At 39.4% G+C, this 17,758-nt stretch overlaps 2 protein-coding genes across 2 annotated transcripts in view; one reads left to right on the top strand and one right to left on the bottom strand.

Annotated features, from left to right (window-relative positions):
* Positions 1 to 8,520, top strand: part of tmem198a (transmembrane protein 198a) — a 38,109-nt gene extending 29,589 nt beyond the window's left edge. The window contains exons 6-7 of the mRNA XM_063496649.1: positions 4,265 to 4,569; positions 5,515 to 8,520. Coding sequence (XP_063352719.1) covers positions 4,265 to 4,569; positions 5,515 to 5,667 — 458 coding nt within the window. The 3' untranslated portion in view covers positions 5,668 to 8,520. The remainder of the gene's footprint in view (positions 1 to 4,264; positions 4,570 to 5,514) is intronic.
* Positions 8,521 to 9,370: 850 nt separating this feature from the next.
* On the bottom strand, positions 9,371 to 17,758 carry desma (desmin a). Its single transcript, XM_063496648.1, has 10 exons — positions 17,114 to 17,758; positions 15,281 to 15,341; positions 14,986 to 15,081; positions 13,604 to 13,765; positions 13,395 to 13,520; positions 13,074 to 13,184; positions 12,845 to 12,954; positions 12,701 to 12,753; positions 12,083 to 12,174; positions 9,371 to 11,386 (listed from the first exon to the last, which is right to left on the bottom strand). The coding sequence occupies exons 1-10, from the start codon at positions 17,686 to 17,688 to the stop codon at positions 11,345 to 11,347; spliced, it is 1,428 nt and encodes a 475-aa protein (XP_063352718.1). The 5' UTR covers positions 17,689 to 17,758; the 3' UTR covers positions 9,371 to 11,344.

The raw sequence follows: 17,758 nt of genomic DNA, 5'->3' as shown, positions 1-17,758 counted from the left end.
GTCTGAGCAAAAATGTTTGATTTAAGTACTTAACCGTGTCTAGTTGATGATAGGAGAAACATGGCAATCTATCTTCTTTGAAACTTGTTGGAGTATAGATTTTGTCAAGGCCACTGGCCTGACAAATCCCAGCTATATGAAATCATAACCATGATGAGGATAAGGAACACTGTGTGTGTGCGGGCATCACTGTAGTGTGATTTTGTGCAGGGTGGATTCAGAATATACCGACACTGGTGTTTTCACCAGAATGTGTTATTGACGCAGCCTGCCTTAATCTGTTCTGAAGGCAGCCACAACACAGATGGCAAGATCGCACATACATGTCCTCAACACAATATGTGAATGCAGCAAACAAACACAATACACCCAAACAGACAAGGGCAGAGACAGAAACACTGCGGATTAGAACCTCATTCACTGGCTCACTCGCTCACTCATACCTCAACTAAAGGAAGAACGAAACACACACATGCATATACATGCAGCACACACTCAGCCATTTGATCTTTGCCTGTGTTTGACTTGCACTGTCATACAGTGACTTAGAAGAAGTCACACATGTCCTCAAATAATGAGATTAAAAAGCAGGCTACTGCAGCTTCCAGTCAGAGGGTGTGGGCTCAAAGATAGAGGAAGCTTTTCAATGCTATTTTGAAAACTGTGCAATTGTGAGGGGAAAGAGACCTAGGAATAAAAGAAGTAGATTACCACACAGTGTTTCTTGTGGAGAAATAATATAAAACCAGACCATTACATGATGACCATTCTTCCACGTTGTTAAACAAACACAAATATGGTTTACTGCTATAGATAATGATGCACAACAAGGTAGAAAGATAGATGTATTATACTTGTATAGTATTTATTTATTCTGTTGTTTCTGAATAAAAAATAATGTAAGAAAAAGGAACGGCACTCTGAGAGCACATCCTCTGAACTGTTCTGCAATTTTAAAGAAACTGATCTGTATCAGCAGTGCAGGTTAATGGATTCTTTCTTTGACCGTGCTTTACCTCTCCACCACATTTCACAAAATGTGTCCTAGCAGCTTTGCATAAAAAACAGGTAAACAGAAAGACAAACAACCAGCGCTGAACACCCACCTCTATCTCACCTTATGCCTTGGTGAAGTAAACAAATTATAACCATGAAATTTTTGAGAGATAGAAATTAGAACTGTTTGCCCCACTCCCCATGCACATAAATAAAATAAAAATAAAAATTATATTATTATTATTATCTTTTTTTTTTTATTAGTAATTTTTTATTATTAAACTTAGATGTCAGCGTTACATCTACATTACACAAACGTGTGCATTACTTGTACATAGAGTATACGTTGCTGAAATTTTGCTACATAATTTTGCACTTTGGCATCACTGGAATGTGCTGTCATGCATACCTGTAAATAAATACTAATGGAATAGTGATGCCTGAATACTTTCTCTTCGACCCAGTATCACAGCAAAGCATGTTAACATGATATCGGGTTGTTGTCTTACACAATGGATAAGAGGTAGACAACAACTGGGGGAGCTTTCTATAACAGCTTTCTAATAGTGTGGTAACACTATTGTTACCAGAAGTAACAATACGGAATAGCATCTTATTACTAATAAATTACCAAAGTAATATCCAAACAATAACCAAGTGATATTGTATCAACAGTGGTTACACTGAATACGGTTACAGTGAAATGTATGCAATTGGGTAACAAGGCACCAAAAACAAGGTAACACAGTAGAAACAAACAAATACCAATAAGGCAAACAAATTAGTAATAGTACCATAGTATTGTAGTATAACATCATGTGTAATAGCCTGCTAGCAATAAAATGCTAATATTTGGATGCTTGATTTTTTTATGTTTATAATAATAAATTAGCATTAGTTGATGCTTTATGATATAAGAATGCTATAATCATTTTATAACACTGGAATGCATCCAACCTTATGCCTTCTGCAGTCTTCTTTGTTTGACGGTAACAATGTAAATACTGTGGCTTAATCATGTGGAAGCACATGTGGTAGTTTCTGTTCAACAACCAGGAACAAACAAAATTTTAATCTGCATATATATGAGTTTTAATTTGTATCACATTTGCTACATAAGCCATATTTTTGCAATTTAGTCATTAAAAATGTGTCATGCATTTATATCATTTTTTGAGGTTAAAAAAAAGTCATTCTGATGATGCTGAAGTCTCATAAACTCACAAAAACACATGTATCAAATATGACACACTGGGCTTTAAAGGGTTAATATCCTATTAAAGCAAACTTCAAGTAATATGATAATTGTTCTTAAAGCATGTGTGGAAGTTACCACATTATTACTGAGCTGTAATGAAAAGTCCTACTATTATTTGCATTACTTAACGTCCACAGCATGTAATCTTGAATTAACTTTTTTCAATTACTCTTTATCTGCTAAAAGATACTCTGCTGGCAGTAAACGGAGGATGAGAAATTGTGTGGAGGAGAGAAGAGAGAGAAGCAAAGAGGAAGCAGGTGTACTGGGGGAAGGGCAGAGTGAGGATAATAAACTGGGGCACAATGGGTAAGCTGGGCACCCAAGTGGAGCTGTGAGGAAAATCATCTGTCAGCTGACTGAATAGTGTGCAGAACAGGGCCATGAATGAATTAGCTCGCATATGTTTGACTTGTCTCGTCTGTTTTTTTCAGGGGGTTTTTGCCCCTCTGTGTAGATACTAATTGAATATGCACCGATTCACCTGTGCTCATCAGGACTGTCACTGACATAGCCTCTCAACACTAACCCCAAAAGCATTTTTTTGTTATTTGAACCTAAACTCTGAAGCACCTTTTTAAAATAGTGGACCCTCCCCCCCCCAACACACACACACATACAGAAGCATGTGGCCAGAGGGGCCTGACGTGGGGTGATCCAAGGAAAAGAAAGGGGGGTATTATTAAGCAGTTTCCTTGCCAGATGGTGCCCTGTTGTCCCCCTGCATGAAGAAACAACAATAGACCTCTGAACACTTACACTTACACATGCACACATAGGCAGCTGTGACCAGTACAATACATCTGTAATGGATAAATACTGGAGCTCAGATAAAAAATATTACACAGATCCCTGATATTCTGTAGTGTATATCTAACCACTGAATGGAAATGCCTACAAACACCCATGCTCAAAAATACTCCTATGTGTAATGGATGGAGAAGCAGGATGGTTTACGGACATCCTTTTCTGGGCAGGGTGCAAAAATAACACACTCACCCACTCACAATATGTCAGGAGACTGAACAGCTCAGTATAAGTACATGCAGAGAGGAAAATGATTTGTCTGCCAGCAGACTGAACAGAATAAAGGAAATGAGCAAATTGGCATCAGTATTTTTACTTTTTTTTTTTTTTTTAATTTTATAGCCTCCGTTCAAAATAAACCTTGAGAAAAGTTTATCATCTGCATTTAAAGCTATTTAAAATATTTGTACAAGCTCTTGCCTGATTAAAGGCCTTGCTTGTATTCCTTACCTTGGTAATTTTGAATATGTCTGTTCACTTGACTTAATCACTTCTCTTTCTTAGCAATTGTTTCAATGTCTCACTGTGGGATGGGCCTCCCTCATATTCCTCAAAAGGATTTATCTCATTAAGTCAGTCTTGATTGGCTGGTAATGGCAGCGACCGTGTCAGGCAGAACCACCCACCCTTAAGTAGCTTGCGCCACTATGCAGTCAATATTCAAAGACCTGAAAGATAGGCTAGCTAGGCCCTGATTAAGGGGGTGTCATTCCAAGACATCTGTGCGTACACTTTACTTTTGTCTGGTTCTACACACTGGAAAGTGTAGCCCAAACAGTACCAAGCTGTAGGTCTTCACTTCTATAAGGGGGCTACTTGCTGATTGCTGGTGCTTGCTTGAGATAAGCTTGTCTGGCAGTACAAAAGGTCTCTATATCCCAAAGTGAGACATCAAAATCAATGTTAGAAATGAAAACTTTGGGTTATTTATGTAACCTCTGTTCTCACAGTAGCGTAAGTGAGATGTTTCACCAAATAATCCTTCTTGCTGGCTGAAGTGAGAAGAGGTGCTGCATCCCATAGCAAGATGTCTCACTCATGCAACTCTGAGAACTGGGGTTACACGAGTAACCTAAAGTTAGTTTCTCTATAAAAGCTTTGCTGTTTTCTCTTTATCCTGAAGTCACTCCCTCTTCAGTATCTATCATTCTAATTTTCTTCTCCTTACCACTAATTATCAAAACTTTTTTTCTTTGACTCTAGTGGTTTTAAGTCGACAGCAGCGAAAGGTCCAGCTCATGCGGATTCGACAGAGAGAAGAGAGGCTGAAAAAGGAGAAGGAAAACAAAAAGAAGAAAAAGAGACAGAGCCAGAAAACAGGGCACAAGCAGAAGACTCATTCCCATCACAACCACCAGCAGTACCACCACCCAGCAGCATCTCACCCTCATCACCAAACTCAGAGCTCTCAGCCTCCTAAAGTCCCTCCTCCTCCTCCTCAGACTGAGCCTGGCTACCACCGCAAAGCCAACTCCAAAAGGCGCTTTGATGGAGATGTGCTGTCTCCGGTAAGCTATAATACTGTATTTATTCTTAACAAGGAAATTAGATGAAAATCTGAACATCCGCAGTCCAGGTCATTAAAATGTTTGTGTTCTTCGGGCTCTCTGAAAATAGATTTTAGATAAAATTCTACATTCAAATCACAGTTTTAATTTGAGTAGAATCCACTCTGCACAGTTAAGTGACAAGTTCAGGACAAATAAGTGTAGGAAAAGCAGAAACTGTTTTATTTATGTACAAATGAACTGAACAGCAAAATCAAATGTAAAACTTTGTGTTCACTGGTTTCATGAATGCATATTCATCATTCTTTTGCATTTAGAACAGGCTACCTCTTTATTCTCTCTGTGCTAAACTCCTGCCAGAGGGCAAGTCATACAGTTTGACAGCCATTTTTGCTGATATCTCCAGGAATTTATTTAGCTGTACTTCTGTTAAGCATGCACACAATTCCTTCGGTGATCATGCCAAAGTAACAAAGAAAGCCAATTAAAAAATATATATACGTATACTTAACTACATTTTTTGCTACAATAATAATAAACTGGGACAATGAAAAGTAGATACGCAACTACACCAATCATGCTGTTGTGAAACTCAGCTAAACATGTGCCACTCAACACGACTGGCTTATATGTTCTTCCCAACTGCCAGCTTTAGTATTTCAGAACTCTCCCACACATTTCTGTTTAAGATTCACTAAGTGTCCTCTCCCTATAATGTCTGGCTAAACTAAGTGTCTGCAGGCTTCAGGTTCATATTTAATGTTAAGATAAGGGGTAATGATCCTCTTCAATGGGACTTCAGAAGAAAACTGAACAGGGATAAAAGTGTCACATGTCAGACTTTTCATTGAAGAATAATTGTACATGAGTGTAAGCTTTTGTGTCTTGCTGCATTTACATATGCCATATACCCACTGCAGCCCTTTATTTCCTGTCTGTTCACAGAGTTATATCAGGAGTTTCAGGGACAGACAGACAGACAGACGGGCGTACTCCCACAGTAGAATGATGAGCCGGTCTCGGATGGCTGAACTTGACTATGACTGCGGCTCTCAGGTGCCCCTTACAGCACCCAGTGGACCCCCAGTTCGCATCTGAGGCAGTTAATTGCACAGATCCACACAAACACATGTGCACCATCACAGGCTACTTCAAGACTCACTGATAAGGATAGGAAACCTAACCTAACCTAACCTAACCGTGCCAACCCAATCAACTGCCTATTAAGCCAACAGGAGCTCAAAGTGCTCCAGAGGTGGTGTGACCCACACTCTTTTCTCCTGTCAGACCCATTGAAGTATTTATTTGGTCTGTTTTTTCCTTTTAATGTCTAAAAACAGTGATTTTCTTTGTCGAAAGTGTGAGAATTATGAGTCATCGTATGTTATATTTGGCTTCTCTGTAATTGTACTTACATGGAAAACACTGGAAACAAGTGAAACTCTCTTATGCATAGTTAATTAAACTGTCTCTGTTGAACATTTGATATGAAGATTTATACTGGTTGGTTCAAGCCATACAAAGTAATTTCTAGTGAGAGTGCGCGGGGAAGAAAAATCACTCCACAGGAGCCCCACATCATGTTAGAAAAAAATTGCATCACTTGGCTTTCATCAAGTTAAAGTAAAAGAACACTTTACTCCAAAGGTAATTAAAGGATTAAACATTTTGACTTAAGGAAGCATCTGCTGTGAAAAATGACTGAAAAGCAACATAAAAAAAATCACAGCAAACACTGAAACTCAAAGGGAGCTCTTCTCATTTAAAAGGTCATTCATGAAGTCTGCATTTTATCTTCACTGACAGCTTGTAAATTCAAATGTGGCAGCACAAGGCCTGTACTGCTTCAACATGCAGAAAGAGACAAGTTTAGGTGTGAATTGGATTAAACGGTTTACTCCAAAGCTAATGTTTGTGGTATTTCTGTTGTCAATTAAGTGTCATTCCCTGCGCTGTTGTGATTTTCAAGGAGACTGTTTTTACATCTCATCACTTTCCTTGTATCCTCTATTCTATTGCCAGCCATTCCAACTACAGACCTGAACAGGATACTCATCTGTCTGCTCTTTTTTCCTCTCTCCATTAAACATTTCTGTAAGCGATGTGATTTTATTTATTAACAGTGCTGTTGTGTCCCTTTTTGCTCTTTTCTACAAAGCTTCTGTTAAAGACAAATAACTGCTGCCTGATATTAATCATTCTGGAATTTGATTGATGTAATGAAGTCTGAGAATAATAGGCGACAGTAAAAATGTTAAAAATAGTGTATTTTTGTGTGTGTGTGAGTGGACACATGAGCCCTGTGGCAATTGATGGAACATACCAAATACTGGCCAAGGAGAGGGGGGATTCGTTGGAATGTATGCGCAGCATGTTGTGCATACATTAAATTCTCTCTTCTTTACCAGTTGGTGAAAAATGGTATGAAAATGTTTGAGTGAAATGTTAAGTGATTAAAAAAAAGAGGCAGCATCTTTTTTTTTAAGATAAGAGAATGTGAAGATAAATGCACCTGCAAGTGGCGCCCTCTGATGTTTACTTCTGGACCTTTTTTTTTTTTGGCCTTTCTATGTATGTGTGCATATGGTTCATGTATACATGCATTTGTGTGTTACTCACTTTGAAATTGAAATGAGTTCCTTACATTAATATTGTTATACTAAACACTGAGACAGGAGAAGGACTCTGAATGCGAGATGTTTAAGTACAGAAGGAGAAAGTTGTTTTGTTTTGGGGTTTTTTTTGCTTTTTTTTAATTAAAGCTCTCTGGAAACAAAGCATTGTAGTTCATGAACACTATTGCTAGCAATGTTGCAGTTCCTACTTAGGTTGAATATTACTATAAAAAGCCCCAAATGGAAGACTCGGTAGTATGAAACGGAAAAAAATTATTAAAATTCTGCCTCAATATTGTTTTTTTAAACTATTGTTTTATTATAGATTCTTATTTCTGAGGTTTAGGAAAACAAAACAATCTCACTGCACATAAATTATAAAATAAAACTTGAGGTATTTAAGTTAGTGCCTGGATTCAGCAAAATTTACAGTACTTTTAGGCCCGAGGACCAGGGATTTTTATCAAAAGCCCATTACTGCATGTTGATCATTGTGTATATGTTTCGATTGTGCTGTTGTCATGTCACAGCTCTGACATTTACACTTTAGTTTTCTGGTCCTGGGCTGATGTAGGTAAAAATAAAAACTCTCTTTCTATCTCCAGTTCTCTTCTGTCTGTAAAGGGCTTTGAAAGGCATTTGAAGCATTTTCCTCTTTTTCACATGCATTATGCCTGTTACATCAGCTTCTGACCTGCTGTTTACTGTTATTAAATGTTGTTTCACGGTTGTGGCAGTACAAGTGTTATTTTTGGTTTTCTGCCTATACTTCACTCCTGCTTTGATCTGCTTTTGTGTTTTTATTGTAGTGTAATTCTAAACTAAACATTGCCCCTCCTCTTGCTTGTAATTTGGGGACGAAAATGAATAATTCTTTCACTGAACTTTTCTTTTATGTTGTTGTTTTTCTTATTTCTAATATTTTCTTTGATTGCCTATTATATAACATTTCTGTTGAGAAAACCTTTGATTGTAGATATTGACTTGTAAATAATTTTTAAGTGTACAAATGTTTGGCTCCATTTTCATGTTTGCACCACAGTCATGTATGTAATTTATGCAGGCTATTACTTTCTGGAGTAGACCTGTTATATTGTGATTCTGCTGTATGTCCAGTTTGCTTTGATTTGGCTGAGCGGTGGATACACTTCTCATTCAGGTGTTTCATGTTCAAATTTAGCAAAGAAAATGAGCCTGGACTCTGATTCGTCCTTTTCGTATCATCCAATTTAAATATGTAAAAATCACCTGATTATTATTATTATTATTATTATTATTATTATTATTATTATGTTATTAAGCATGGATTTCTATGGACCTAACATATGATAAACATTGTGATTCTATAAATCAATGGTCTTGTTTTCTTTACATTGTCATTTGTGTGTGCACAAGTGTTGGAGCACAAATATCAAATACTTTTTAGTTCAATCTCTCTCTCTGACACTCCCACAAATACATGCGTTACATAAGTTTAGTTTAGAATTAGACTGCAAAGTCCCTAGAATAAATCAACAGATATTTACCTGTTTCAGAACTGGTGCTTGTACACAGATGTCAGTAGGTGATGATTCTGTTAAATATATCTTTTTCATATTTATTGATGATGCAGTGATGTGCAAAAGTCTTGAGCCACCCACTAACCCACCACTCACTATTATATGTTACTAGGAAAATGAGTGAAATATCCATAAACAGAGTTTGTGCAATTCTAATGAGCTTGAAAGTCAATATTTGATTACTTTTATTCTTCAGCTCAGCCTGACCTCTCTTAGTCAAGCTTTTTTGGCATTTCTTGAAATAGTCTTCAGGATTATTCCCCCAGATTTCTGCTTTGGCCTTGGCTGTATTTGGTTTTTGTGTAATTTGGAACACCTCACCCTTCGTTCCCTTTTCCTCTTTCTAAAGAATAGCTTCTTGACAGCCACCCTTCACACTGAGACCATTTCTGATGAGGCATCGGTTAACAGTAGATGGATCAACTGAAGGTCCTGATCCACTTGTCAGGTCTTTGCTGGATTTTCTTTCTATGTTCAGTTTTTTGTTTCATATATTCAACCGAAAAAGAACAAACTATGTTTTTTGCAACAGTCTACAAGTAACAAAGTAGCCACAACAATGGTTCATCCTTTCAGTTAGATGCCTTTTTTAATATTTGCATAATTCATTGGTCAATGTTATGTGGCTTAACAAACATACAAAGAAAACAAAAAAGCTGCATTCCTCTGATAACGGTCATGTACAGGAACTGCCCTGAAAATGAGTGCAAAAAGCCAAAACTTTGCAAGACCTTCAAAAAGACATTTTTAAGGTCTTTGAAAGAAATTGCAAGAAAGTCTGGCTCCTTGGAAGCAAAATGTAAAGATGAACAGGATGGCTCAAGTCTTTTAGAGAGGACTTGTATTTGTGCAAAGTAAAGAGAAAAACAAATTCTTAAACACCAGATATCAGCTTCAAAATATCATTTTTACTTTGCAGGTGTTGGCTGTGATAAAGAGCTGCTTAAGAATCATTAACATAAATGATGGGGAAAAAAACAAGCATCTGGATTTCCAGTCAGTTGCATTCTTATGTGCTCTGACAGTGTAGGTTTCAGGCTACATTAGCAGTGTAGCTTCATTACAAACTGCAGCAGTTATGTAACGACAAATACAACTGCAAAACTAATCAAGAAATAAGAAGTGCAGCAATGCTTGAAGCTTTTTGCTTCCTAATAAAAAAAAATAAAAAAACAAAGTAGTTTCACAAGCTGGTAGAGGAGAGTTCACAGAAGTGAGGAAACTTTATTTAGAGGGAAAAGAACACAGGAGCAGTTTGCCCTTTCTGTTGATTCAGTGATGAAAGCACACCGTCATGGCTCCACTAATTACTGGAGTAGCAGTCACATACTTGCTTCTTTATGTTATTCAGCGTAATTATCTCTTTCTAGAACTTCCCTGTGTCTCTGTCTCAGAATAACCTTTTCATTACATTTGTCCTCTGTTTTTCTTTTCTTCCCGTCTTGCTCTTTCTTGCAGGCTCATTTATTGTTTCTGTGATTCCTTTTTCTCTCCTCCACCACAACAAATTTTTATCTCTGATGACATTTTCAGTCCAATGGCTTTAGAAACAAACTGCACAGACTGTAATTCTTGTTGCTCTGCTAATCTGCTTTCTGCTGGAGAGCAAGAATGACAAAGGACCGCTCGTTAATGTGCCATTGTTTCGTTTTCCCTGCACCAAGATCAGACTGGTTACTGATAAATTCAAGAAAGCCACAACTCGTGTTTTGTGTATAGAAGAAAATTAAATGTTGACAGAAGAGTGTTACGCTTGGCTGGGGGAGCTAGTGTCTTTTGGAAAGCTAACATGGGTCACATCAGTTGATGCATGCAGTAGGAAGAGAAAGTTCATAAAGGAACGGAAGAAAATGCACGTATGCTGTCTGAGGATTGCTAATGCCTAGAGATATGAGTTACAGAATTTGAATAAACTTTCTGCCCAGCAAGTGAAATCTTTTATTTGAGTTTTTGTCAGAGCGAAGGAGGATACCATGGTTACTCATACACATACCATCAGACACGCAGCACATGCTGGAGAGCTCAAAGGTCAAAACACAACTGAGTTCCCTTTTCAATAGTCTAAAACCAACATCTCATTTTCCTTGAATCCATTACAGAGATAGCCTGTCTTAATCAATCAGTGTGCATACACATGTGAAAATCCTGAAATACACACAGTGAAATTTATCTGACTGCGGTGCTTCAGTCAAATTGATCTACCATTGATTGTTACAGTGGGTGATGGGATAATTCGGCAGTACGAGCTGTATTCATTTGAAACATTACTCTTACCACTAAAATATTTTTGCAGAAAGGATAGATGCAAGATACTTTTGTTTGCAGTGAAAAGTAACACAAATAAAGAAAAACATCCTGGAATGCCCTTCATTTAAAACAAAGCTAAAGGCATTGTGCCTCTACACTGCGTCTTTCCTGTGACGCTTAAAGTAATTTATGTATGGATGTACAGTGGTTAAATTTCACTTCCATGACTGGTTACATAAAATGGTCAGCATTTTGTATCTAAAAATAGGCACAGCTTATTAATCATTGTAATTCTAATAGGAAAAGATTTCATTATTGGTGCTATTATTTTTCAGTAACGTTGTTTCTTCTTGTTTACATGATGTCTTGCTGGTGCTGTGTCGACTCACTGACAACCTGTGGAAGGGAAAAAAAGGGGACACTGTAAATTGATACAAAAGGGAAAGAGTCTATTTTCGCTATGCACAGTGTCTGCATAAACGGTGTGAGAAAACACCCCATCTGCCGTGCTAGTCTGACAATAAAGTTCTACTTAAGCTTAACATTCAGTGCAGGTGTTATGCTTAAGGTGAAGGACTGTGCTGGGACCAACTGGAGCGCTGACAGTGAAGGTGCTTGCTCAGGGAAGCCGGTGCTGTAACTTTCATGAAAGTGTCTGTACCCAGATTGATTCAAACTACAAGATTTCAGGGATAACAAAGAGAGTAGAAACTAAAACAGCTTTGCTACTATCTTGCCACACTTGTATGTGTAGACAGTTATGAAAATGTAGTGGTTGTGATCGATATAAATGCAAGAAGGAAATTATTCTTATTAAATCTGGTAGCTTGTTTCAACCCGCTGATGTGAGCAGACAATCAAAAGGCAGGTGTGATACTGAAACCAGACTTACACATGAGGCATTAGCACTCTGGCTCATAGAATATTTAATCTGGATGAGAATATAGTAAATCAGAATGGTTTGGTTGAAAAAAATACAAGTCATAATTTACTAGCGCTTTTATAGTTCGTTAGGGTGCCTCAACATGGACATTTTTTAAAAGTGTATATTTGTGTGTATGCCTGTGTGCACGTGTACGTGTGAGCTCAAACCTCTCCATCGCGGGTCTCAATGGTCTTGATGAGAACAGTCTTCTTGGAGTGAACCTCTGATGAGCGCTGATGCTGGGACTCAGGACTGGTCTCTGTAGGAACAAATTCACACATGCAGCTCTTTCATAAACTGCTTTAATTCTTTCTGCAGCTACACTGAGATAATTTAGTCACTGATATTAGTTAAGCATTGCACTTAGAAGTTTAATGAGCTTTGAACAATTTCACATGGCTGTAGCATTAATGGAAAAGCCACACAACATCCTTGTGTTAACTTTAAGCTGTCACAAAGTGCTCAGATGGGAGGTACTAACAGAGACTAATTGCACCTTCTTACTGTTAACCTATTAAATGAAGAGGGTAAGTCATATGATTATTAATGACGGTTAATTCTTGCCTCCCCGAGCCACAGAGCCATGAAGGTTTTAGTCATATATCCCCACACAGTGGTCAGAATGTGTCACTGCAAAGACACTATATGTAATACCCTTAAAATAGCAGCTGCCATATATAGTCACAGCCTATAATTAGACCTTTTATCCCCCCTTATTAACTCATGCCCAATAGATTTTAACGGTATTTATGTGTGACAGGAATAAAGGGTGCAACTTCTCATACCTCTGAATCCAATGGAAGAATAAGCAGACTGGACAGGTATGGTGGTAGTGATTCTACAGAAAGAGGAGCATAACAAATTGGTAATGAGTACGACATAAATGCAAAATCACAAAAAATTAAGGTAGTTTTAGAACAGAAACACACCTGCTCTCCTCTCCTTCCAGCAGCTTGCGGTAGGTGGCAATTTCAATATCGAGGGCCATCTTCACATTGAGGAGGTCCTGGTACTCCCTCAGGTGGCGGGCCATATCATCCTTGAAATCAGTGTGTAAGAAGTGCTTAAAATATAGTTCTCACCAAACACAAAATCCTGCTACTTCTATTACCCAGTGTAAAATGTAAAAGATCAGCATGACATATCTAAGCGTATTACTTTCATCTTAGCAATATCTTCCTCGAGCCGTGCAATGGTATCTTGGTAACCAGTAGCCTCGCGGGCCGTGCGATCCTCCATGTCTCTCATCTGGCGCAGCAGAGACTCATTCTGCAAAGAAACAGAGACATGAAGTCCTTGAAAAGAAGGGATAAGAAGCTTGAAAGAGAGTAAACGCGCCTAACAGAAACAGAAGTTTATGGCTGTTTATGGCTGAAAATATGGTTATCAAGCAAATGTAAAGATGATATCAATCAGAAAGAAGAAATGTAAAATAAGAAGCCAAAAAATAAAGTGAGAAAAGGTGCTACAAATACTCACAGTGCCCTTCAGTGAGTCAATCTCGCAAGTGTAGGACTGGATCTGGTGTCTGAATTCCATGGTCTCCTGCTTGGCCTGACGCAGTGCATCGTTGTTCTTGTTCACGGCCTGGTTCAGATCAGACACCTGAAGACAGAGGACAGGAGGATTAACAGTGCAACAGCTAAGAACTACTATGTGCATTTTATGTGTGCATGCCTCCATTCTACCTTAGACTTGTACCATTCTTCAGCCTCTGCAATGTTTTTGGCAGCAATGGCTTCGTACTGCATGCGGATGTCCCTCAGAGCAGCAGTGAGGTCGGGCTTAGACATATCCATCTGGATCTGCACCTGAGTGTCCTGAATCTGGCTCTGCAGCTCACGGATTTCCTGCAAGGAGTCCAGAAAAAGTCAAAATCCGCACGTGTCAAAATGATGAATAAGCAAACATGTGAGTAGCTACCAGGACATCAAAACGATTCCTGCTACTTCAGTTGACAAGTTAAAAATAATTCAACATGCGATAACATGTCAGATCAGAATATTTACATATAGAAATCTAATATGTCAAATTACAAATTCACCCAACTGTCAACTGATCCATTCTGTTAGCAACAGGCTTTTTTTTTTTAATTAGCCAGCCTGCATTACACTCAGTTGTTGTCTGATCTAACTGAAAGTTATAAATAGCTTTGCATCTGTTCACAGGCACACCCTCTTTTTCTCTGTCACACAACAGCTGACATAGTCTCTTGACCAATCAGCACTTTGGCATTTCTGGCAGGTCAAAGTTCAGGCAAAGAAGACAAAATGAGAAGAAGGGACTTCAGCTGTGCAGACATGTGTCTGGGTGTGTGGCTCAGAATATCATTTGATAGCTGTAAGTGAAAAAGGTTAGATCTTTCTGTTGCCCTGTAATAATTAAATTAGGGGCGATTGTGGCTCAAGAGTTGGGAGTTCGCCTTGTAATCGGAAGGTTGCCGGTTCGAGCCCCGGCTTGGACAGTTTCAGTCGTTGTGTCCTTGGGCAAGACACTTCACCCGTTGCCTACTGGTGGTGGTCAGAGGGCCCGGTGGCGCCAGTGTCCGGCAGCCTCGCCTCTGTCAGTGCGCCCCAGGGTGGCTGTGGCTACAATGTAGTTTGCCATCACCAGTGTGTGGATGACTGGATATGTAAAGCGCTTTGGTGTCCTTAGGACTATTAAAGCGCTATATAAATACAGACCATTTAAATGATTGTTAAATTTTCCTACAGACATGAATCTATGTAGATGGGAACGATATCTGTGCTTTAACATCAGTAGTTCTCTTTAGGTGGGTTTAAGTATGATATCTTTGATCTCATGAAGAGCTGCATGCCTGTGGAGACTCAGATCTAATATCACAGCACAGTATAGTAACACACACAGGTGTTATATGATACACTATACACCATCCTAGTGACACACATAATAGATATAGAGAGGATGGGTGGTTTTTACTGCTCTCTTATTTCCCAAGTGGTTGCTACAGCGAATGGATCGGATTTTATGCCAGATGCCATTCCAGACGCAACCCTCCCACCGCCTAATTGTGTGAAGCCAGCCAACCAAAACTGGTAAATCAGCAAACCTCTTCATGAATCTTCTTGAGGAAGGCAATCTCTTCTTGCAGACTCTCAATACGTCTCTCCAGGTCCAGCCTAGCGAGAGTGGCACTGTCCACATCCTAGATAAGAGGAGAGAATGGCAAAAAATTAAAAAAAAACAATAACCAACACATTTAAAAAAATGTTAAAATAAGAAGAAAATTAAAGGAGAAAAATGACTGCTCAGCCAAAGGAGACTGGTGCAAAGTTTCTCTGTTTTGGACTGAAGAGAAAATGACTGAGCTTTAGAGGAGTGATTTAAGGAAATAGAAGACTTACAGCTCTGAAAGCAGACAGGTTGTTCTCAGCTTCTTCCTTCTGGTGAATCTCTTCTTGCAGTCTGCCAGAATGACAGTAACATACAAAAAAGGAAAAGAGCGAAAAAGAAAGCGGAAAGTTGAAACAAAAGTGAAGACAAACTGTTTGAGTGAACAGCTTTTCCCCCCAGGGATCACTTACTAGACAGATAAACTAGTTACCACCTCTCAGTCCTCCAGCCTTTCTCAGTAAATTCATAAGAATAGAACCGGCATAGACAATGAAACATCAAAGTTCAAGCTTTTATTTGTATCCATGTCCACACACACGCACACTTCTGCACTTGCTCTTTGAGTCCTAAAGCTCTGTTGCAGCTGTCACACTGTCAGAATCAGAAGGGTAACAGTGTGAGAGCAACACAGGCCCGTCCTGGTGCAGTTTCCAGAATTAGCATTTCGCCGTGCACTTTGAACAACTGGAAAATGCAGAAAAAAATGCCGTCATGCACCTCATACATAATCACTACCGACACAAATACACACAGCAGATGCTATTGGCAATTTTTTGCGGTTTTGAATCATGTCATCGTCCATGGAAACGTTCAGTGAGAATGTTCAATGAGAATGTCAGCGTGCATGCATTGCAACTGTTTGCAGGCTCTTTCCATGTGATATCAGAAGGAGCAGCTGGTGCTTTAACAAGTTTCACTGAACGCTTAAGGCAACCATTTAAGGAGGCGTGATACACAGAGAGTGAAGAGTCAGAGTGCTGTGTGTGTTTGAGCCTGTCTTTTGATATACATTTTATTTAAGTGATGCTGCATGCAGCATCTCACAGTGACAGAATTTCACAGAGCTGATTTAGTCGCTCCAAATAGATTATTCAGCGATACACCCACACTGCAGCTCCCCGTGCTTTTTTTTCTCTCTCTCTCTCATGCTCACGTTCTGTCACATATGCAGTGCACATAGAAGAAATGTGTATTTGGTGGACTGGCTTTTGAAATTTTTTCACTTTTTTAGATTTATTCTTCTTTAAACTCACCAAACAAACAGGGCGTGTGTATACACTTATTTTTATCTGTCTTCTTCTCTCATGTCTGACTGCTTTCTGTCGAGCTGAAACTTAATCTGTCTGCCCGTGAGTCTCAACTCTATTCCTATGAACCTGCAGATCTCTCTCTCACTCTCAATTTTCTTCTGCTGTGTCTCTCGTGAATAAATTATAAAACACCTTTGTAATAAGCCATTGGACCGTAGCAATTACTGAAGCATTCCTATTCTCAAATCTCTCCTTTGTTACTTTGTTGTTTTCATTTTTCCCAAAAGAGGAGAGACACTCTTTAGAAATCAATGAGTTGTACTTGATGCCACTTGTTTGTTTTATTTTTAACACACTGGATAAAACGTTTTAAAGTCTCCTCCCCCCCTTCTGCTTTCCCGTCTTCCGATTTTCTCCTTCTGTTCCATCTGATAGAGGTATGGTCTGTTGCCAGCATGTGAGACAGCACCTTCCAGAGGAGGGGGGGGGGGGGGGGGGGGGGGGGTGAGGTCACACATATTTATTGTATCACATGATGATTTTTTTTTTTTTTATAAATGTAACAGAATGAGCTTTTCTTTAAGCAAAAAGGCTCAAATCCCCCATGTTTCAGTTAATTCAAACTATTCCATTTGTGTTTGGCTTTAGACTTAACATGGGATTCCTGTGTACTCCTACATGTGAGTGCATGTGTTTCCAGTAGCTCACATATTACATGAGTCAGTTTTTTATATATATATTTTTCTTTACTCATCAGTTGTTCATGAAGATGTTTATCTACATATAGGCCCAGTCCCATAAATCCAAGCTTACCTGAGCTTAAGTTTCTGCAGGTCATCGGCCAGGTTGTCTCTCTCCACCTCCACTCTGGCACGCTGGTTGGTGAGGGCCTCTATCTGCCTCCTCAGCTCCCTCATTTCCTCCTCATACAGCTCAGCCACACGCCCAGGCCCCTCACGGCCCCTGAGCTTCTCGATCTCCACTGTCAGCGCGGCATTCTGCTGCTCCAGGAAACGCACCTTCTCAATGTAGCTAGCAAAGCGGTCATTGAGGTGCTGAAGCTCGGCCTTCTCATTGGTCCTTGTGTTGAGGAAGTCTTGGTTCATGGCATCTGCAAGGTTGAAGTCGAGCTTCTCCCCGGCATAGGTGCGCATGGCCGTGGAGGAGCCGAGCCCGGCCCCAGAAGACAACTTGAAGCTAGAATAAGAGGGAATGCCGGTGCTCTTGACTTCGTAGACTCTGCTAGACATACGGCTGGAAGCGGAGCTGTGGGCTCCTCCTAGAGAGGAGGAGAACATCGATGACAGTGGTGCTGACCCAACACCAGAGCCAAAGGTGCGACGGTACGAGGAAGCACTCTGGGCTGAGGAGGTGTAGGACTTGCTCATGGCTGGTTGAGTTGTTGGTTGAGTTGTGGATTTGATGAAACCGCTTGAGGTGCTGAGACCCAACTGTCCT

This window comes from Pelmatolapia mariae, linkage group LG16_19 (assembly GCF_036321145.2).
Source record: "Pelmatolapia mariae isolate MD_Pm_ZW linkage group LG16_19, Pm_UMD_F_2, whole genome shotgun sequence".
Taxonomy (NCBI): Eukaryota; Metazoa; Chordata; class Actinopteri; order Cichliformes; family Cichlidae; genus Pelmatolapia; species Pelmatolapia mariae.
Note: the sequence above shows the minus strand (reverse complement) of the source record. Positions and strands in the feature narration are given on the sequence as shown.

Bases quoted from the DNA above. Each gene is read 5' to 3' on its own strand.
- desma (XM_063496648.1), bottom strand. From the start codon at position 17,688: ATGAGCAAGTCCTACACCTCCTCAGCCCAGAGTGCTTCCTCGTACCGT. The intron at 13,766-14,985 runs GTTTGCTGATTT...GACTCCTTGCAG, and splicing joins TCAAGAAGATTCATGAAGAG to GAAATCCGTGAGCTGCAGAG. The intron at 13,521-13,603 runs GTAGAATGGAGG...CTCTGTCTTCAG, and splicing joins AAGAATGGTACAAGTCTAAG to GTGTCTGATCTGAACCAGGC.